This window comes from Rhinoderma darwinii, chromosome 4, assembly GCF_050947455.1.
Source record: "Rhinoderma darwinii isolate aRhiDar2 chromosome 4, aRhiDar2.hap1, whole genome shotgun sequence".
In the NCBI taxonomy this organism is placed as follows: domain Eukaryota; kingdom Metazoa; phylum Chordata; class Amphibia; order Anura; family Rhinodermatidae; genus Rhinoderma; species Rhinoderma darwinii.
In genome coordinates this window covers 111,746,403-111,770,136 of record NC_134690.1, presented here as the reverse complement: position 1 = coordinate 111,770,136, position 23,734 = coordinate 111,746,403, and the positions used below count along the sequence as shown (strand labels likewise).

The 23,734-nt window shown below is 44.5% G+C and overlaps 1 protein-coding gene across 4 annotated transcripts in view; it reads right to left on the bottom strand.

Annotated features, from left to right (window-relative positions):
* PCOLCE2 (procollagen C-endopeptidase enhancer 2) overlaps nt 1-23,734 on the bottom strand; it is a 113,029-nt gene that overhangs the window by 45,711 nt on the left and 43,584 nt on the right. Inside the window, exon 1 of one of the 4 annotated variants that reach the window (XM_075863993.1) lies at nt 11,360-11,475. The exons of 1 other annotated variant lie outside the window; for it this stretch is intronic. In XM_075863993.1, coding sequence (XP_075720108.1) covers nt 11,360-11,436 — 77 coding nt within the window. In that variant the 5' untranslated portion in view covers nt 11,437-11,475. Of the gene's footprint in view, nt 1-966; nt 1,040-2,731; nt 2,956-11,359; nt 11,476-23,734 lie in introns of those variants that run through there. 2 more of the 4 variants (XM_075863992.1, XM_075863994.1) reach the window with 2 other exon arrangements.

The window sequence follows — 23,734 nt, the reverse complement described above, 5'->3', positions numbered from 1 at the left end:
TTTTTAAATAAAAAGCACTGCTGTCACCTACATTATAGCGCCCATCTCCTTATGTAGGAGATAGGGCACTTATAATGTGGTGACAGAGCCTCTTTAAAACAAATGGGATGCGGCTCCATTCTGGGTTGCTGTAGGGTGAAGTGATCTTCACTCTGAAAACTTAATCCTACAACATCTACTGTATAATCCAGATGTCAGTCTCTCTATGCAAGTCTATGAGACTCACATCAAGGCTCTCATAGACGTGCATTGAGAGTCTGAGTTTCAATTCCAACAGCAATCGCTGTAGAATACAGAGAGTAAGAATAAGGGTATGTCAAGAGAAAACAGCTCCTGATTTTCAGACGTTTTGTATGCCACTCGTGTTTTTCGCTGCGTTTTATACGGCCGTTTGTGGAGCTTTTTTCAATAGAGTCTATGGAAAACGGCTGCAAAAATGTCCCAAGAAGTGTCCTGCACTTCTTTTTCGTGGCCGTTTTTTTACGCATAAACAAACGCCGCATCAAACGCTCCGTCGGAACAGAACGCCGTTTTCCCATTGAAATCAATGGGCAGATGTTTGGAGGCGTTCTGCTTCCAATTTTTCGGCCGTTTTTCGGGCGTTTACGGCCATGTGAACATACCCTCAAGATCATGTGAGCCCACGGTGGCCTGGAACAGAGCGGCTACATGTTAAATACAGCACCAGGTAAGCCAATACACATGGCTACATTACATTTGCATACAGGGGGGGGGGGGGTGATCCTTCCTTAAAGGGAATCGGTCACCAGCATTTCACCTATTAAACCAGCAATACCTGGTGGTAGTGGGTGAAAAATCATTAGTATATAACCTATAATTGTCTTCTTAGTCGGCTCTGAAGCTTTCGTATTCCGTTTTTTAGTGTTCCCACACGGTATGCTAATGAACATAAACGAGTCATATCTTCATTCCTCAAGTGTTTCTGAGTTTACCCCGCCTCCTTACTTTTGATTGGCAGCTCCTCGCCTTCCACCAGTACACAAAATCCCGCGCTTGTGCATTGTTGTCCTCTTCTGGTGTGCGCGCACAACGGGACACCGTATTATTACGATAAAAGGCACAAAATGTTTGCAGACTGTTATTTACAGTCGGAGGAGGAGTTTAGGAGCGGGGATAACGGCAATGAACTTTTGATAGCAGCGGCCAGTGAGGGGTGAGTAGAGTTCAATAGGTGAAATGCTGGTGACAGGTTCCCTTTAATAACGTGGGTGCATAGCCGTTATAATTAAGTTGCTGACAGGTGGAGATGGCACTGAAGTAGGGCTAGGTGAGTATGTGACATCATTATTGAGAAGACAACAAAATAAATAAGATGCCAGCTGGCCAATGTCTGTGCATACAATGTAAGAACTTATACTGAAAGCTAGCAGTGGCATTACAGTCTCCCATATAATAATCCTTGATGCGATGTGTGTGGAGAACACATTATGTATAGTAAGATCAAATGAAACTCAGTCCTTTATTTAAGAGGAGCCTGATATTAGGGAAGGTCAGTGAAAACGACATTAAAACAAAATGTTCTAAGAGGGATAACACTAAAGTGGCTAAAAGCTTTCACACGTCAGCTGCCAGAATGGATCATATATATACCAGAATGGCAGCCTAGTCCATGAGCTGCCTGAAATTACCCAAGATAAACCATTTATAATCAAATCAAGAAAATGAATACTATGAGTAGAGAATGTTATGTAATACTTGGTTCCACTCACAGCAAGAGGTAAGGGAGTGGAGCATACTGACCAATGACACATCGATCCAGTGGAAAGGCATATCTCTCTATTAGAAATGGGAGTAGTCATTTGTACAAAAGTAGAGGAGAAAATCCACAGCACTCACCATTCAGTAGAAATATTCAGTAGTCATTTGTGCAGCATTCAGACATTTGCGGAGCAGGATGCTCAATGAATGCAAAGATCAAGAAAAGTGGAAGGGGATACTTGAAGGACACTGATTTATTTGGAGTGTTTGAAGATGCAACAAGATGTAAACATGCTGCACTGAACTGGAGAAATATTTCAGAAGAGCAAACATTTCAAACACACATAAAACAAAACAGCAGGACCAACAAACATATCAAGGCAAAATATAGATACATTTGAATGAATAGGTAGATGGATGGATGTGAATGAATGAATAGATAGATAGATAGATAGATAGATAGATAGATAGATAGATAGATAGATAGATAGATGTGAAGCAGATTTGAAATGTAATATTCGGACTGTGTGCACCACAATAAATTTACCGATGTTTGTTTAAAAATCTCAGATAACACATCGTGATATCATATTGTCTTGCGACAAACTCAGAACCTCACACAAGGCAATACCAAGGAATATGGCACATGCTAAATTGACATACCACTTAGTACAATGCCACAGGAATAGAGTGCTCAATAATAAATGGATTCTGAAACTGTAATAGAGATTGAATGCAATGTGTATATTTATTTACTAATATTACCCATTATTTATATAGCACCAACATATTCAGCAGAGTTGTCTACAGAATGCATCAGGTCACATTGTAAATATACCTTAAAATGGGATTATTTTTGATGACATTATAAGCCCAAAACCAGAACAGCAATGGTTAGAATAAAACCGGTAAACCACACAACACAGCAGATATCAGTAGTGATGAATGGCAGAGCAGGGCATAGTGTGAGCTGCAATAATAGTGGCACCCCAATAGCATTGTCTCTCCTTACCTCTCATTGGGCTGATGCTGCTGGGCAGAGCTATGAGCAGCCAGGAGCAGGGAGATGACCAGCACTCTGATTCCGGTGCTCATGACTGTCACACTAGTCACACTAAAGAAAGGTGTAGGAGCAGGAAAGCTGTAGGGGCTTTATAAGGAGGATCGCCCTATAGTCTGAGTCTCTACTCATTTCCCTCTGGGAGGTTCTCTGGCATAGACAGACTCCTGATGAATATCCCATTTGTTCCTGTAGTCCTAAGGAGGAGGGGATCCAGTTCTCCCTAAAATCTGATCCTCCCCTCTCAGCTTCTTTGGCTTCTTTTGGAAAGGATACCATTAACCCCTTCACATCTGTCATTGCATATGCATAATATTATTCTTGCCTCAAAAAATGTTGGTTTGAGAAAATATGTCTTTGTCCAGCATTGCATGGTAATATACTGACAGTAACAATACTTATATGTCAGATACACCTGATTAGCAAAGTCAATTCTTGATTTAAAGTTTATTATGATTGGAAATTATATAGGGCACATAGCAACAAAAAAAAGTAATGGAGTTTGCAGGTTCCATTTATTCAAAAAGGGTCTCTGAAAAATGAGAGCTGGAATCTGATTGGTTGCTCAACTTTTCCGTTGCACTAGTTTTGATAACTCTCCTCCATAGTGTTCTATAAACATTTAAATAAATTGTAACATTGAAAATTATTTTTAGCATGCTTGTTATATGTCACGATCTGTGGGTATGTGGACCTACTGGGCCGTACCGCCGTAGCAGGATAGCAGCTGGCCAACAGAGTGCCAAGTCAATATATAAATAGTCCAAGCACAAGGGTACCTGTAGTGGTTCGGACAGTAGCAACGGCTAGGCACAGATGGGACCTTGAGAGCAGATACCAGACGTGGTGTAACACAGCAGGAGGAACCGGTGGCAAAACACGACTCCAACATGTTTAAAGTACAGGAACAAATAGCATGGGATACAGGGTACAGGTAGCAGGGCACGGGAACAACGGGAACAGGATAACACTAAGGGACCATTTGCAAGACTAGCATAGGAAAACACAACAACGTTCAGGCAATGAGCAAAGGGGCAGGGCCCTTCTTGTAGACCAGGGTGATCGTGGGCTAATTAATGATAATTCCCATGTGAGTGCGCTGGCCCTTTAAGGCCGGGCACGAGCGCGCAGGTGCATCCTATGGGGCACAGTGGACCAGAGGGGAAGTGAGCGCTGGCGTCTCCTGGGGTGGAGATACGGGTAAGCGCTCACAGATCCATGGCTGCGGCCATTGGGGGGGGGGTGTAATTCCGACGGTCCGTGGCCATGGATGTTACATTATACAATAGGAACTTTTCAATTGACACATAGAAGATTATTGTAACGCCATATCAATGTCTAAGAGATACAGTATATGTCACACATACAACTAATGAGCAAACTTTTGAAAACATTTCCAATATTTTTTTTAAAGATGAAAAGGATCCTAGTCAATTGTATCTTGGTTTGATATCATAGCTTATTGAGAACTAGTATTATTACGATGCATCGTACCTATTGCATGCTCTCCCACCATTTGAAACCAGATAGAGACTACAACGAGGACCAGTTGATGAGCTGCCTAAATTGATGTCTCCAACAGTATCACCACCTGTGCACTTGACCCAATTTTAACCCACCTCATCTTCAAGCTTAAAAGTTATGTACACCTTTGACATGTTTCTATGGTTTTATATAATTATATACGGCGTGTATGCAGGACCCGCTGACACTGAACCTGTTAGTCCCGCGGACCTGACGGATAAAGGATTCAGTGCAAGATACAGCTGCTCCATATACAGCATACAAAGCAGCTGTTTCTCAAAAAGCCAAAATTATTTTTTAATAAAATGTATTTAGGAAGTTGGACCAATCACAGTGATGCACAATTTTATAAAAAAAAATATAAAAAATGATGTCAAGGTGTACATAGCCTTTAATTCTCTGTTTATCCCAGCCCTAACCCATGTCTTCAACCTATAACTTTCCATTGGTGTCTTACCTTTTGCATTTAAACATGCAACCTTTGTACCCATCCCTCTCACTACTCCCGTTTGCCTCAAAACACCTTGAACAATATGACCACCTTGACTGCCCTCCTACCTCTCATCCAACTCTCTTTTCAACCATCTACAAACTGCCTTTTTGATCCCACCATTACACAGAAATGGCCTCAATCAAAGTCACTAATTATCTGTTAACTGCCAAAACCTCATGAAATTATTCTGTGCTCCTTCTCCTAGAACTGTCCTCTGCCTTTGACCAAGTCGACCACTCCTTCCTGTTACAAATTCTCATATCCCTTGCCATCACAGACTTGCAGGCCCTTTCTGGATCTCCTCATACAGTACCTCACCAAATGAAAATGTAGTGTCTCCCACTCACACACTACCTCCTCGTCTCACCCTCCCTCTGTTGGTGCCTCTCAAGACTCTGTCCTGAGATCCCTACTCTCCTTCATCCATACCTTCAGCCTGGAACAGCTCATAGAATCCCAAGGCTTTTAGTTCCACTTTTATGCTGACGACACACAAATTTAACTCTCTGGTCCAGATGAAACCTCTCGACTAATCAGAGTTCCAAAGTATCTATTCACTATCACCATCTTGTTCTCCTCCCGCTTTCTAAAACTCAACATAAAGAAAACTAAATTCATCATCTTTCCCCCATCTCACTCAATCCCCTTACCAGAATTATCAATCACAGTTAATAGCTCCACACTTTCCCAAGTCACACAAGTTCGCTGCCTCGGGTTAATCTTTGATTCCACCCTGTTTTTCGAAGCTTTTACCACCTCGTTCTGCCAAAAATGCTAGTATAACGAAAATGCTATTACATGCCCTCATCATATCCCGCCTACATATCCTTGTATCTAACACTCTTGCACCAATCTTATCCACCTTTAACTCTGCTGCCCAGTTAATATACCTCTTCTCTTGTTCCTTAACTGCTACTCCCCTCTGCCATTCCCTTCACTGGCTACCCATTACCCAGCGAATTCAATTCTAAATATTACGAATGACATACAAGGCTGTCCACAACCTGTCCGCTCCAAACATCTATGCCCTAATCTCCCAATATCGCCACATGTAATCTCTGGTCCTCACAAGACCTCCTTCTTCGTTCTCTTCTTGTCTGCTCCTCATATTATTGTCTTCAAGATTTCTCCCATGCATCCCCCATACTCTGTAACTCGATACCCAAACACGTCTCTCCCAGCATCCAAATCTTCAAAAGCAACCTAAAAACCCCCTTCTTCAGAAAAGTCTGCAACTTACAATAACCCTACCGCCACTACACTACCGGATGAACAGTTTCTATCCTTACCTACTGCCCCCCCCCCATTCCCTTGCAGATTGTAAGCCCTCGCGGGCAGGGTCCTCTCTCCCTGTGTACCAGTCTGTCTTTCAGAAAGCTCATGTTTATTGCACTTATTATTTTATTGTCTTATGTACTTAAAGGAGTATTCCAGCCTAAAGCATGTTTCACCTATCCAATGGATAGGTGATAAATGCTAGATCGGTGGGGTCTGACCGCTGGATGGGTGAAACATGCTTTAGGCTGGAATACCCCTTTAAACTTTTTTCCTACGTACAGAAGTCTAAGGGTATGTGCACACGCTAGCTTCCTTTTACGTCTGAAAAGACAGACTGTTTTCAGGAGAAAACAGCTGCCTCGTTTCATACGTAAATGCTCCTCCTCGCATTTTGCGAGGCTTCTCTGACAGCCGTAAATTTTGAGCTGTGCTTCATTGAGTTCAATGAAGAACGGCTCAAATTACGTCTGAAAGAAGTGCCCTGCACTTCTTTTGACGAGGCTGTATTTTTACGCGTCGTCGTTTGACAGCTGTCAAACGACGACGCGTAAATGACAGGTTGTCTGCACAGTACGTCGGCAAACCCTTTCAAATGAATGGGCAGATGTTTGCCGACGTATTGTAGCCCTATTTTCAGGCGTAAAAACGAGGCATAATACACCTCATTTACGCCTGAAAATAGGTCGTGTGAACCCAGCCTAAAACGTATATGTCTTTTTACTATATTTTGGTTTTATGCTGACGTGTATATAAAAAATTGCACCTTGTTCTATTCCACGGAGCACTAATCCATTATAGGACTCCTTTAAGTTTTACTTTAAAGTATGAAACTCATTTAGTATTCACAAGCGTTCATCCTCCTTTGGCACTTAGTGATGTTTGGTCTCATTTGCAACATCACTACAAGCACAGCTAAGTCAACATTTCACTAACAACTGGGCCTTGACAGGTTTATTAACACTGTTTGTCAAACTCTAGGGAGGGCGTCACTTAATTAAACACTACAACATTACTTTTTGTGTAAAAGAGTTCACCACTTATATTATACTGGGTTACAAGTAATTTACTGTACCATAAAGTGTTTCTGCTACAGAACGGAATTCATGGAACCATCTTAAGTGACATGTGCTTTGTGACATGATGTGCTATGCTGCTGAAAGTAGCCATTAGAACAGGGGTGGACTGTGGCCATAAATGGATGTACATGTTGTCAGCAACAATACTTAGGTAGACAGTGACATTAAAGGTGTTATCCCACGAATAAATCCAGACCCAAATTATGAACATGTTTTGTATTTGCACTTAAAAAAAATGCTTATATCACCTGATATTCCAGGAATAATATTAGCATAGCGCCATCTGCTGTTTTTATTCAATAACCTTTTTGTTTCCACCTCAGTAAATGTGTCGAGGTGGACACACATGCTCTGTCTTGCTTCTCTCTCTGCTCCACTGGGTATGCGGAGGGATCCCAGGTGTGGTGAGTCGGCTGCCTCTGTAGCTGCAGTGTTTTCTTTGATTGTCAGAGGAGATGCTGAGCAAGTGCATTTGCATACCTCCCAACTTTCAAGTATCGCAAAGAGGTACAACCGATGCATATGTTTTCCTTTTAAGCCACACTTCTAATCCCGCCCATTCCCCGCCCACACACACCCAGTTCAGCACACACAGTATCATGCTCCCATAGTGCCTCCTTACAGTATAATGCCCACATAGAACCCCCCACACAGTATAATACCCCATAGTGCCTCCCAGACAATATAATGCCAAATAGCTGCCCACACACAGTATAATGCCCCCATAGCCAGGGCCGCCATCAGGAATTTCAGGGCCCCCTACAGCTAAATTTTCTGGGCCCCCCTACCGTGGCACCGCCTGTTAACGGTACTCCGTCCAGCACTATATCATGGTACCCAGGGCCGCCATCAGGGGGGGTATTATTGGTACTGATGTGAGAGGCCCGGCCAAACCTAATTGAAAGGGGGGCCCGGCAAACTGCCGCGACTTGCCTTTGGTAGAAAAAAAAAACAAACCCCTGCAATGGGGCTTGTTTTTTTCACCAAAAGAATGTCGTGAGCTGCGGGCCCCCCTTTCAATTAGGTTTGGCCGGGCCTCTCACATTAGTACCCATAATACCCCCCCTGATGGCGGCCCTGGGTAGCATGGGGGTCGTCATGGGGGCCGTCAAACACTGCCGCCCGTGCGACCGATCGCGCGCACCCGCAAACTCCCGCGCATGCGCACCCGCGACCGCCTGGAACCGCGCACCGAATTTTGAGGCAGATTTTGACCTGCCCACACTATCTTGCCGCGTTTTTTGTCCGCGGCGATTGAGGACAGCAGACAGAAAACGCAGCGAAAAATGCATTTTCTGCCTCCCATTGATTTCGATGGCAGGTCAGAGGCGGAACCGCGGCAAGAAAGGACGTGCTGCTTTTTCTTTTTTCCGCGACTGGCTCCCATTGATTTCAGATTAAATCAATGGGAGGCGGTTTTGGAAGTTGTTTGGGGCTGATTCTGACGCAGCGTCCGAGTCAATATCAAGGGCCAAAAACTCTGTGAACTGGGCCTTATTGTTAGGGCTTATTCAGACGAACGTGTAATACGTCCGTGCAACGTGCGTGATTTTCACGCGCCTCGCACGGACCTATGTTACTCTATGGGGCCGTTCAGACTGTCAGTGATTTTCACGCAGCGTGTGTCCGTGTGTCCGCTGCGTAAAACTCTCGACATGTCCGATATTTGTGCATTGTTCGAGCATCACGCACCCATTGAAGTCAATGGATGCATGAAAATCCCGCCCAGCACTTCCGCAGCCGTATAAACTATGAATGAAAACAGAAAAGCACCACGTGCTACAAACATACAAACAGAGTGTCATAATGATGGCGGCTGCGCGAAAATCACGCAGCCACGCATCATACGCTGCTGACACACGGAGCTGTTATGGACCTTTTGCATGCGCAAAACGCCACGTTTTTGCGCACGCAAAAAGCACACGCTCGTGTAAATCCGGCCTTAGGGTAGGAACACACTAGGCATGAACACTGCGGATTTTATGCAACACATTTTATTGTGGAAAATCCGCAGCGTATCACAGTCGCAGCAGAGTGAAAATCACTGACAGTCGGCACGGCCCCATAGAGTAACATAGGTCCGTGCGAGGCGCGTGAAAATCACGCACGTTGCACGGACGTATTACACGTTCGTCTGAATAAGCCCCAACAATAAGGCCCAGTTCACAGAGTTTTTGGGCATTGATATTGACTCGGACACTGCGTCAGAATCAGCACCAAACAACTTCCAAAACCGCCTCCCATTGATTTAATCTGAAATCAATGGGAGCCAGTCGCGGAAAAAAGGAAAAGCAGCACGTCCTTTCTTGCCGCGGTTCCGCCTCTGACCTCCCATCGAAATCAATGGGAGGCAGAAAATGCATTTTTCGCTGCGTTTTTTGTCTGCTGTCCTCAATCGCAGCGGGCAAAAAACGCAGCAAAAAACGCGGCAAGATAGTGTGGGCAGGTCAAAATCTGCCTCAAAATTCTTTAAGGAATTTTGAGGCAGATTTTTTCGGCCTGCAAAATACTCTGTGTGAACAGGGCCATACATAAACAGCACTTTGAGACACTTTACTCACTGTGTCAGAAGAGCTGCTCCCACTCCAGTCCTCTTCAGGCGATGTCTTCGGTCCAGATGTCGTCCTTGACCTCCAGGCTCCAGAAAATGGCGGGGATCGTAGAACTCCTGCCGCCGCGCAACAACTAGACTCCTCCCCCTCTCCTTACGCAGCTACGCTCTGGAGAAGGAGGACGAGGCGGAGTCGGACGAGGAGGACGACGAGGAGGCGGAGTTGGAGGCGGGCCAGCAGGTAAGCAAACTGTGCGCCGCTGTCCCTGTGTGGCTGTCCTTCCCCGTAGATCGGACTTGTGTTGCGGGCGCACCGCCTCCCTCTCGGCGGCGCGCCTGGTCGTTCGCGCGTGGGCGCGCGCTTGCGGTCATGCACGCGCGGGTGAGAGCTTGCGGTTGTTCGCGCGCAAGCGGTGTTTCGCGGCGGTGATGAGAGGGGGGCCCGCAGCTCACGGCGGTGTTTGACGAGAGGGGGGCCCGCAGCTCACGACATTGTTTTGGTGAAAAGAACAGGCCCCATTGCAGGGGCCTGTTTTTTTCTACCAAAGGCAAGTCGCGGCAGTTGCCGGGCCCCCCTTTCAATTAAGTTTGGCCGTGCCCCCTACACTAGTACCCCTAATACCCCCCTGATGGCGGCCCTGTGTAGCGCGAATCACGCGCGTCACCGGGAAGTGCTTCCGTGTGCCGTGCACGATTTGCACGCACCCAATGACTTCAATGGGTGTGTGCTGCGCGAAACACGGGCAAGTATATGACATGTCGTGAGTTTTACACAGCGCACACACGCTGCGTGAAATTCACTGACAGTCTGAACGGCCCCATTCACTAACATAAGTCAGTGCGACGTAATAAGTATCACGGACGTATAACACGTTCGTGTGAATAAGGCCTTATATTGTCATTTGTAGTGAATTTTCAGTGCACAATCCGCACCAAAAATAGGAGGCAAGTAAGTGGCTTATTCAGACGTCCATGTTCGGTCTGTGATATACGGAGCGTGTATCGGCCATATTTCCCGGACCGACCACAGTTCAGGGAGCCGGGTTTCTAGCATCACAGTTATCTATGATCATAGTCCCTCCACAGTTATCTATGATCATAGTCCCTCCCTTCCCGTGGGAATACTGTCCCCGGTCCCGTACTGAAAGCATCATTACAGTATGGGACAGTATTCCCGCAGAGAGGCAGGGACTCCCAGCAACACTGATAACTATGATGCTAGGAGTCCCGGCACCATGAATTGTGGTCAGCCTGTGAGATACAGCCGATACACGCTCCGTAAGTCACGGACCGAATGCGGCCGTCTGAATAAGGCCTTAGTCTAGTTACACAGTGCGGTGAAATCCCATTTTTTTGCCACAATTTTTGCAAAAAAACGTGACTTAACCGCACTGTGAGAATATAGCCTAACAGCACTTTTCATGTTTTGTATCTTTTTTTTATGCAATTTTCGTAATTGCGGCACAAATCACGCGGTTTTGCCGCGATTTTTATATAATCGCGGCAAAACTGCGCCATTTTTGCCGCGATTACGAAAATCGCGGCAAAAAAGCGCTAGGAAAACGAAAAAATACCAAAAAACTTTTTAACCAACTTTATACAATCTACAAATGGGGTCAGGGGGATGGGAATCAGAATGGATAGGGGAACATACTCACCAGCCTGCATGTCCTGTCGGCAGTGTAGAGGAGCTGGGGGGCGGGATCTCCACACGCAGCTTCAGCACATGCTGCATCTTCCCCTCCAGTGAAGCTACAACAGGTATGCAGGGGCTGCCGCGAGTGTTGCTAGGGGAGTGTCGCTACGGGGGTGTCGCTAGGGGGGTGCTGCGGGCGTTGCGAGGGGGGCCCGTGAGCGTTGCGAGGGGGGGGGGGGCCGTGAGCGTTGCGAGGGGGGGGCAACAGTCCGAGGGGGGGGGGGGGTGCGACGGCAGTCCGGCGGGCCCCTTTTACTTCATTCATGTGGCCGGGCCCCTGACGGGAGTACCAGTAATACCCCCCTGATGGCGGCCCTGCCCATAGCTGCCCCCATACAGTATAATGCCCCCATAGATGCCCTCATACAGTATAAAGCTAACACAGATTCCCCCATATATTATAATGCCCACACAGATGCCCCATATAATATAATGCCAACACAGATGCCCCCATACAGTATAATGCCCACACAAAAGTCCCATATAGTATAATGCCCCCATAGCTGCGCCCATAAAGTATAATGCCCAATAGCTGCCCCATACAGCATAATGCCCCCATATAGTATAATGCCCCCACAGCTGCCCCATACAGTACAATGCCTCTATAGCTGCACCATACAATATAATGGCCTCATGGCTGCCCCATACAGTATAATGCCCATTTTAGGTGTCACTATACTGTATAGCATCTCTTTAGCTGCCACCATACTGTATAATGTCTCCTTAGCTGCCCCCATACAGTGTAATTCCCCATAGCTGCCCCCATACAGTATAATGTCTGCCTCTAATGCCACTGCCCACATATAAATTGCCAGTGCCTACATAGCTACTGCCTATGTGGATAGTGCCACACACAGTGCCCATGTAGATAGCACCACAGTTTCCCCTGTAGATAGTGCCCAATTAGTGCCACAGTGCCCATGTATATAGTGTTACATCCCCCTTGAAGATAGCACCACCCCCTCTGTAGATAGCACAACCCCCCCTGTAGATAGCGCCATTGGGCCTCCCTCTATGAGTGGTATCCCCAGCCAGAGCATCAGCCATGCTCTGACCGGGGATTCCACTCGAGGAGTAGACCCTGACGTCACTGTCCATATTTGAATAGTGACGCCAGGGGCTTCTCCAGGAGTGGTATCCCTGGCCAGAACGTTGCCAACTCGCTACCCAGGGATTCCACTCCAGGAGTAGCCCCTGACCTAACTGTCCATTTATGGATAGTGACGCCAGGGACTGCTTCAGGAGCGGAATTCCCGGCCAGAGCATCGGCAACACTCTGGCCAGGGATACTGGTCCTGGAGGGAGCCCCTGACGTCACTACAGTGATGTCAGGGGCTCCCTCTAGGAGCAGAATCTCCGGCCAGAGTGTCAGCAACACTATCCATATATGCAGACAAGAACAAGACAAGAACAAGTCGGCAACGCTCTGGCCAGGGATTCCCCTCCTGGAGGAGCCACTGACACCACTGTCCATAGACAGGAGTCCCCTGCCAGAGAGCTTGCATTGCTTTAGGCCGCGAACTCCATAGTTGAAAGCCTGACATCACTGCCCATATATGAGGACGCAGATACAGTTGACACCGGGACATACCCCCAGCCGCCCGGTACAGCAGGACACCACCCAGAATCTGGGACAGTCCCGCTGAATCTGGGACTGTTGGGAGGTATGCAAATGCAGTAACGCTGTCTGACTCACTAACAAACAGAGAAGACGCTCACCACACCAGGGGTTATTTCGAATACCCAGTGGAGCAGAGAGAAGCAAGACTGAGCAAGTGTGCCTACCTTGGCACATTTACCGAGGTGGACACAGAAAGTATTTTGAATCAAAACAGCAGGTGGCCTTATGCTAATATTACTTCGCGAATATCTGGTGATATAAGCTTTTTTGAAATAAGTTTAAATTTACAAAAAAAAAAAATCATAATTTTTTTTAACTATAAGCAATATTTTTCGTGGGATAACACCTTTAAATCTGCTCGTAATAGGTATAATGGTGCCTAAAACAGTACCCCAGAATTACATAACCGCCATTTGGTTCCACCAATTTATGACCTACAGATGTAGCCGTCTTTACCTTGACTTTTAATGCATTAAATAAACAGTGGCCTTATCTTGACTTTTTCAATGACTTTTCAATGTCTATTGTTGTGTGATAGCACGCTGCAGCAAGTTATTATAGTCAAGTTAAAGATGGCTACATCCGTAACTATCTTCTTGGTGCAATAGAAATTGAGATTCATCAGACCAGGCAGCATGGTCCCAATCTCCAACTGTCCAGTGTTGGTAGACCTGTGTCCACAGTAGCCTCAGTTCTTAGCAGACAGGACAGAAGAACCTAGAGTTTTTCTGCTGATGTAACCCATCCACTTGAAGGATTAAAGGGATTGTCTAATCCCAGACAACCCCTTCCATATTGAAGCTGATTTCGCTGGGGAAGCTGCATTTTTCTCTGCAGCGGCCAATGCAGAGGAAATGTAATATTATATGGCAGCTGAATAACATATGGAAAGTTTAAATCCGCCAGAGCGGAATATGGACAGGGGTTCATGAGACAGCTCCTGTAACATATTTTGGATTCAGAGATGCTCTTCTTAATGCTACTATTTTATCACATTGTTATTTGAGCTAGGCTCTGTTCACACTGCATTGTCAGTTTACATTTAATTTATTCGCCGGGAAAACTAACAGCAGCAGTCACCCTCTCTTCTCCTCCTGGTAAACAATAGCTAGCTTGCAAAGCCCGATAAGGTGATGCCAGTTGCAGTACAACAGCTCTGGGTTGTTCTTGCTATAGGACTCACAGCAGTTGAGCCTCACGACTAATGGCGGATCATAATATGGGCATTTTGGGTAGCCGCCCGGGGCCAGGAACTCCCAGGGAGGGGGGGCCATGGCCACCCAAAATACATTGCAGTTTTGTCGCGTATTTGCCAAGAATCGCTGCAAAAATACGCAACAGAACTGCATTGTGTATGTCCTGCAAAAGGACCTGAAGACAATTGGTATTCGTTTAAGGGGTCTGTATTTAGGGGGTCTGGTCTGGGGTCTGTATTAGTTTAAGGGGTCTGTAATTATGGGTCTGGTCTGGGGGATTCTCCAAGCAGTGGACCGCATGAAAAATCATGCCGATAAAATAAGTCAAGTTCCTCCTCAATTCTCTCCTGGAGTTAAAGTCTGGCTATCCTCGAGAAACATTAGACTCACGATGCCTTCTCACAAATTTGCTCCCAAGTTCCTTGGTCCTTTCAAAGTTCTGCAACGGATAAACCCTGTATCTTATAAACTTTGCTTGCCTCCTACTCTCAGGATTCCAAACTCATTCCATGTATCCCTCATTAAGCCTGTGGTCTTGAACCGCTACGGTAAAGCTTTTAGTTCTACAGTTGCACCCAGCGGTTCTTCTGATGTGTTCGAGGGGAAGGAGATTCTGGACTACAAGAGAGTAGGAGGAAGGACTTTCTATCTGGTGGAATAGAAAGGGTTTGGTCCTGAGGATAGGTCCTGGGAGCCAGAAGAGAACCTTAATGCACCTACCCTCATTAAAAAATTCCTCTTACGAAGAGGGGGCGTAAGGGGGGGGTACTGTAACGACTGCGGCCACGACCACCGCCGCGCCCCATCGGCGAACGGCCGCGACTGCAGCCCCCTGGCCATCTGCCAGTGTCTCTGTCCCTGGAGACGCCAGTTTGCACAGCCTCCCTGGCCTCCTGGACTGTGTAATAGGGCCAGCGCGCACACTCCCTAAAGTTTCCCTAACCTATCCCCAGATCACCCTGGACTATAAAAAGGGCTCTGCGCTTCCACTCCATTGTTGTTCTCTACCCATGTTTGTATTGCAAATGGTCCCTTATTTGTATTCTGCTCCCAGTGTTCCTGTTCCCTGCTACCTGTATCCTGTATCCCGTGCTGTTTGTACCTGAGCTCTTCTAGTATTGGAGTCACGTTGTGTCATCTGCTACGCCTGCTTTTATACACCACATCTGGTGTCATCCGCTACGCCTGCTGTTATACACCACGTCTGGTGTCACCTGCCACTCCTGCTATCATCCACCACGACTAGCGCTACCTGCCACGTCAAGCACCATCTGTGCCAAAGCCTCTGCGACTGTCTGGACTATGTCAGGTACCCTTGTGCTACAAGCTTTGCATAGACTGTAACTTGGCCAGCTGCCACTCCGCTACGGCGGAGCAGCCTAGTGGGTCCACATACCCCTAGATCGTGACAATTGGTTTAACTTATAGATGTAAAGGGGTAGCTAATAACCACTTAGTACATGTTTTCATCTTATCATTCTTTTTTTTGGCCTCATACAATTCTGGGTGATTGCGCATACTATCAAACACCCTAGTAATAATCCATCTTAAATATATACATATGCTGTTATTAAGTATTTAATTGTTACCGTTCCATCCCATTTTACAGTGTATCCTATAAGACACTATAACAAGTGAGTACTAAAGAACAAAAAAGTTTATGCCCACACGCATTATGGGGATTTTTCACAGCATAATCAAAAGGGTCGCCACATCATAATAATCAAAAGGCTGTGAAAAATCCACATAACACGTGCGGGTATAAAGTAAGTTGTTCTCGAATACTTACTTGTTATAGTGTCTTATCGGACTGTGAAATGGGATGAAAAGGTAACAATCGAATCTTCGATAAGAGCATATGTATATACAGTATTTAAGATGGCTTATTACTATGATCAAACTAAAGCTTATGGGTTTATGTTTTATTGAGTCTAGATCTCTTCTGTAGTGACGAAGGTATGTGCAATGCATTATGCTTGGGAAGCACAGATGACCCTGCCTTGAAATACACACCGAGATCATTCAATATTATGCTTTGAGTAAGAGCGCATGAATCGCTCGAAACGCATAAGCTGTGTTTTTAACTTATGTTTCAGGATAATGTCTTAAATTTGGGATATAAAACAATAAAATACCATTTGTCATTTTGATTTTTACCACGAAGTGCTGACATTTTCTTCATTCAAGATCCCAATGGGAAAAGTATGCAAACAAGCTCTCCTCCAGAAGGAAGACAACTATCTTTCTAGTGCCTCCTATCTGTGACTAGTGTGTAAGTCAGTGTACGACCCTTTATAAAGCCTTGAAACATGACTTGGGTTAATAACCAAATTAGAGACACCCATCTGTAGACAGCACTGTTTCCAAGGGGTTACTCCTCATCACTACAGAGTAGGAGTCTTGTTGTCTACGTGCAAATATCCTGCTGAAAGGGAGTCTTGAGTCACATATAGATGGTGCTAGAGAGTTTTCTTCCTTGTGGGGGGGGGGGGGGAGCTACTTTTGCAAAACTAAGCATAACCCTTTTTTTTGCTAGATGAGTCTAAGTGTCTGTACATTATAAAATGTAGCCTGTTTTTTCAAGAAACAGTATGACTCAGCCCTCTAGTGGAAAAAATTAGTTAGGGCTCTCTTATGTAACAATCCTACCGTGCCCAGAACATTCTGTTAGCATCCAGGGTGACTTGGATTCTGCCAGTCTACTACCGTAGCTATATAGTAACAGTGCATGTACCTTTCAGATTGTAATGTATACTCAGCAGTTATCGTTGCCCACTATTTGATATTTTCCGTATGATTTGAATGATATTTTTAGTATGATTTTAAAATCAGTTTAAGCTTGCGTGTTTGCCAGTCTAACTTCACATGTCTAATCTGTTGACTCCTATTTGTGAGAATACAATGCAGAGATCCAGTCAAACCTCAGCTCTGTATTTTATTTCCCGTTGATGTTGTATATGAGTGTTTGGAAAAAAGAATGAACAAAATAGAAATAATATTACAGTAAGAAAAATACAATAAAAAAAAAAAAGTGCCATTAACCCCTTCAGGACAAAGCCATTTTAGTGGTTTAGGACAAAGCCAGATTTTTTAAATCTGGTATGTGTCACTTTATCTGAGAATAACTCGCCGATGATTTTACATACCTAAGTGATTCTGGCATTGTTTTTTTCGTCACATATTTTACTTTCTTTTAATGTAAAATTTAGGTCAATAGAGTTTACATTTATGTATTAAAAACCGCCAAGAATGGTGAAACATTTGAAAAACAAAACATGGAACATACACAGTATATGCAGTATATTGTATAAATATGTTATGAAAATTATTTTATCCTTGTCTACTAGACTTTGACAACAATTTTTAACCCTTTTTGTCAATTTTTGGGTATATCACAATGGTCTAGAAAATTATGTAATCTTTCTAAAATTTAGCAGGAACCTATTTTTATGCACCTAGTCACTTTGGAAAAGCACTGGAGATGCTGGAATGATGGAAAACCCCCAGAAATGACCCCATTCAGAACACCATACCCCTCAAAAGAATTTATCCAGGGGTGTAATCACTTTTTTAACCCATATTTTCTTTTCGCAAAATCTTGTGGAAATCTCATTTATAGGACAGATTTTTCAGACACATAGCATGTAAGTGAAGAAAAGCACCTCAACATTTATTGGGCTATTTCTTCTAAGTTCAGAGATACAAAGTGTACCCCCAAAGTGGTCCAAATATGTTGTCTGGACACATGGCAGTGACTTTCAGGGCCCAAGTTTTGCATGATTGGTTCAACAGCCCCATTCAATTTTGAAGAGACTCTGAGCCCCCAGAACGGTAGAAACCCCCAGAAGTGAACCCATTTTGAAAACTACACCCCTGGAAGAATTTAACTAGGGGTGTGATCACTTTTTTGACCATGTTATATTTTAGAATCTTGTGATTTGACATTTTTTTTTCACACATTTCACCTTTGATATTTGCGGACCGTCCCACACACCACTGTTTTTTGCTCCGCGAGGCACTTTAACAGAGGTACACTCGTGTGCCAGTTCTCAAGGTACAGGTGGTACCCCTGATCAAACAGTGGGTGCAGGAGGTCCCACACAATCCTCCCGACTGTGGTCAGGACAGGGGTACAGTTTGGGGGCACAATTTGACTGTCCCTCCCCTCAAACATTTTTAATTTGTGTGAATAGCCCGACTTCGACTCACACAACTTATACTACCTAAATTTCACCCTCCCGTTGAAATGAACCAAGGACTCGTCAATGGCAACTTGTTGTCTAGGGGTATATGAGGTGGAAATTTTTGGGGCCAAAATAGAATTAAGGGGTCTAATTTTGTAAAGTCTGTCGAAATTGGGGTCATCCTGGGGGGGGGGGGGTCACTGGGAATTATCATTATAATGAATAAATTTTTGAATTGTCACAAAACGAGCCCTGGGTATTGTAGTGTGGTATAAGGGGTAGTGGTAGAGCACATCAGTGGTCCAATAGGCCCTCACTGATGGCTTTTTATTTAGGCATATATTTAGGACCAATCCCCAGTATTGCAGCATTTCTGCTGTATTGGTGGGATGCCTGGGGTTCGGAGCAATAAATTGTTTAGCACATAAATTCGTCTCCTCAACAATTATTTCAACAAGTTTTTAGAAAAGAACAGCTTGAAAAATTATATTTCTAACAACCCTGCTTTCTATACTTGGACCCATGCAGCAGCAGTAAAGTCCTTGGGGGTGTAGGAGGTTGGGGGCAACCAATTAGGTGCAGGTGTAACCTGAATGCTTACCCTCCTGCGACTGAGTTTGATGGTTGCTCAGTATCAGTTGAGGAGGAGGACAATGCAAAATCGGATCCTACATCACTCGCACTCTCTGTGTCCGATGCGAGCATCTCATACGCCTCTTCTGCAGTATAGGTTCTGCGAGACATTTTTATTTTAAATCTACTGTAAATGTTTATATGTATTCTGCAGAGGTGTATGCAAAAAGAAAAATATAATATAGAACTTTTTTTTGTCTCTTTTTAAATAAAACTCTAACGTACACTAAGACTTTTATTTTATGACAATTAACACTTACTGAGTAAAACTAACTAACTTACTATTACACCGACAAAAAGACGCTGACTAGCTGATGCTGATTGATTGACAATCACACACTGACAATATGATGGACTGACACTGACAGTCTGATGGACTGACACTAATTGACTGACACGGATGCTGATTGACTGACACACTGACGCTGACTGACACTGACGCTGATTGACTGACGCACTGACGCTGACTAACAGAAGGTCTAATGCTGACTAAGGCCTCATGTACACGACCGTATTTTTTCCCACCCGTAAATACTGGCGTAAATACGGGTCCGGTGTCACACGTATTCCACCCGTTTTGCACCAGTATTTACTAACCCGTGCCCGTAAATATGGGTCCGGTGTCACACGTATTCCACCCGTATTTACGAGAACGTTTTTGGCGGCAAAATAGCACTGCACTAATCGGCAGCCCCTTCTCTCTATCAGTGCAGGAGAGTTTACGGGAGTTTTTACGGTCGTGTGCATGAGGCCTAACACTGACAAATTGAAGCTGACTGACACTAACTGATTGATTTAAAGAATTGAGGACAGCATCCATATGGCAAAAATATATCTGTGTTTATTATCGCATCCCAAATATATCAAAGAAGCTACGTTTCGACTCCGCAGGAGTCTTTTTCAAGCATGCGGAGTTGAAACGTAGCTTCTTTGATATATTTGGGATGTGTTAATAAACACAGATATATTTTTGCCATATGGATGCTGTCCTCAATTCTTTATACCAGTTACCGGTCTGTTATCATTAGGAGATTTGTTCAATAAAATTCGCATTATACTCCAACGGATGATGGCTTGAAGATTATACTGACTGTCATTTGCATCGACTATTTAGGAAAATCAGCGAAAAATAACATTTGCATAATAATTTGGAACGCAGTGTATGTATACTGTACCTTTCTGTCAAAGCCGCGGCCACCCAGATCCCCCTCATTGCACCCCCTGCAGTGAAGAGGAGCTTGAATAGAGCGGCGGTCGGGCATTCCCCCAATACTCCATTCAATGTCTATGAGAATGACAGAAACAGCCGTGCACTATACTCGGCTGTTCTACCATTCCCATAGACTTTGAATGAAAGTTGACTGGTCGAACAGTGGGAAGGAATAATGAGTTCACTACCCATTCTCTTTAGAACACATGCATAATCTGAAAGGCAAGATATCAACATTAACCCCTTGGCGCTCAGCGACGTACTATTCCGTCGCGCTAAGTGCATCGTTCGCTCTCAGCGCCGGAATAGTACGTCCAGGGAAAAATGCATCGCCATTTTTCCCCTGCGTTTCATCGAGCTGTGATGCCTGCTGTTTCCGACAGCAGGCTATCACAGCTCAGTGTGCAGGAACCAATCGTAGTGGTCCAACCTCCGTGATCGCTGCTATTGGTTAGTTAGTGACAAAGGAAAAATAGCAGCGCTCATATACGTAATTTCCTGCTCTGACCTCAGATCCTGCCGCACCCGCTCTCTGTTGGAGTTTGAGAGTCGTTGGGAGAGGTTGTGGTGTGAGGCATTGCAGTTTAGTTTAGAAAAAAACAGTGTAGCAGTAGTTTCAAAACTTTTCCCACCGTCTATCCACTTCCACTTCCACTTCCCACTCCTGTCCTTGTGTTCCACTTGTCACCCACGTTTTTGGTCAGTGATCTCTATCACTGACCACTTTTGATTCTTCAGGGCCACATTTTGGTCCCTGGGGATTATTTTTTTTTTTTTAATTTTCTTTATAGAATATAATAAAAACAAAAAAAAAGTCAGTTTAGAAAGTCAGCAGATAGTTTAGTATTAGGGTTAGTTAGTGTCAGGGAACCGTGAAAAAGCATAGTTAGGTATAGCGTCAGGGAATTTAGCATCAGGAATCAGTCACAGTTAGTTAGGTTTAGCGTCAGGAATCCGTCACTGTAGTTAGGTTTAGCGTTAGGGGTCCATCACTGTAGTTAGGTTTAGCGTCAGGGAAGTTCACATAAAATCAGTTGTTAGCATCAGGAAAGCTCGGAATAATTTAGATAGGTTTAGTGTCAGGCACCCGTCATATTAGTTAAGTTTAGCGTCAGGAAAGCTCAGAATAATCTAGTTAAGTTTAGGGTCAGGGAATCGTCGCCGTAGTTAGGTTTAGGGTACGTGCACACGGTAGCAGGCTTTTACGTCTGAAAAGACAGACTGTTTTCAGGAGAAAACAGCTGCCTCGTTTCAGACGTAAATGCTCCTCCTCGCATTTTGCGAGGCTTCTCTGACAGCCGTAAATTTTGAGCTGTGCTTCATTGAGTTCAATGAAGAACGGCTCAAATTACGTCTGAAAGAAGTGTCCTGCACTTCTTTTGAAGAGGCTGTATTTTTACGCGTCGTCGTTTGACAGCTGTCAAACGACGACGCATAAATGACAGGTTGTCTGCACAGTACGTCGGCAAACCCATTCAAATGAATGGGCAGATGTTTGCCGACGTATTGTAGCCTTATTTTCAGACGTAAAACGAGGCATAATACGCCTCGTTTACGTCTGAAAATAGGTCGTGTGAACCCAGCCTTAGTGTCAGGGAAGTTCACATTACAGTTTATGGGCTGTACATCTCCGCTGGTACATGTTGGGCACAAAATATCGGATACTCAAATGGCATATATATACAGTGAAGGAAATAAGTATTTGATCCCTTGCTGATTTTGTAATTTGCCCACTGTTAAAGACATGAACAGTCTAGAATTTTTAGGCTAGGTTAATCTTACCAGTGAGAGATAGATTATATAAAAAAAAAAGAAAATCACATTGTCAAAATTATATATATTTATTTGCATTGTGCGAATAAGTATTTGATACCTTTGGCAAACAAGACTTAATACTTGGTGGCAAAACCCTTGTTGGCAAGCACAGCAGTCAGACGTTTTTTGTAGTTGATGATGAGGTTTGCACACATGATAGATGGAATTTTGGCCCACTCCTCTTTGCAGATCATCAGTAAATCATTAAGATTTCAAGGCTGTCGCTTGGCAACTCGGATCTTCAGCTCCCTCCATAAGTTTTCGATGGGATTAAGGTCTGGAGACTGGCTAGGCCACTCCATGACTTTAATGTGCTTCTTTTTGAGCCACTCCTTTGTTGCCTTGGCTGTATGTTTCGGGTCATTGTCGTGCTGGAAGACCCAGCCACGAGCCATTTTTAATGTCCTGGTGGAGGGAAGGAGGTTGTCACTCAGGATTTGACGGTACATGGCTCCATACATTCTCCCATTGATGCGGTGAAGTAGTCCTGTGCCCTTAGCAGAGAAACACTCCCAAAACATAATGTTTCCACCTCCATGCTTGACAGTGGGGACAGTGTTCTTTGGGTCATAGGCAGCATTTCTCTTCCTCCAAACACGGCGAGTTGAGATAATGCCAAAGAGCTAAATTTTAGTCTCATCTGACCACAGCACCTTCTCCCAATCACTCTCAGAATCATCCAGATGTTCATTTGCAAACTTCAGACAGGCCTGTACATGTGCCTTCTTGAGCAGGGGGACCTTGCGGGCACTGTAGGATTTTAATCCATTACGGCGTAATGTGTTACCAATGGTTTTCTTGGTGACTGTGGTCCCAGCTGCCTTGAGATCATTAACAAGTTCCCCTCCGTGTAGTTTTTGGCTGAGCTCTCACCTTCCTCAGGATCAAGGATACCCCACGAGGTGAGATTTTGCATGGAGCCCCAGATCGATGTCGATTGACAGTCATTTTGTATGTCTTCCATTTTCTTACTATTGCACCAACAGTTGTCTCCTTCTCACCCAGCGTCTTACTTATGGTTTTGTAGCCCATTCCAGCCTTGTGCAGGTCTATGATCTTGTCCCTGACATCCTTAGAAAGCTCTTTGGTCTTGCCCATGTTGTAGAGGTTAGAGTCAGACTGATTAATTGAGTCTGTGGACAGGAGTCTTTTATAGAGGTGACCATTTAAGACAGCTGTCTTTAACGCAGGTACCAAGTTGATTTGGAGCGTGTAATTGGTCTGGAGGAGGCTGAACTATTAATGGTTAGTAGGGGATCAAATACTTATTTCTCTGTGCACAATGCAAATAAATATATATAATTTTGACTATGTGATTTTCTTTTTTTTTTTTTTATATAATCTATCTCTAACTGGTAAAATTAACCTAGCCGAAAATTTCTAGACTGTTCATGTCTTTGACAAGGGGCAAACTTACAAAATCAGCAAGGGATCAAATACTTTATTTCCTTCACTGGATAGAAAATTGCAAATCTAACTCTGCACCATCTGCTGCGCATTATCTTTTACACAATACCTGTGGGGTCAAAATGCTCACTACACCTCTAGATGAATGTCTTAAGAGGTGTAGTTTTTAAAATGGGGTCACTTCTCGGGGGTTTCAACTGTACTGGTACCTCAGGGGCTTCTGCATACATCACTTAGCACCAGAAAAGCTCCAGTAGGCCAAATGGTGGTC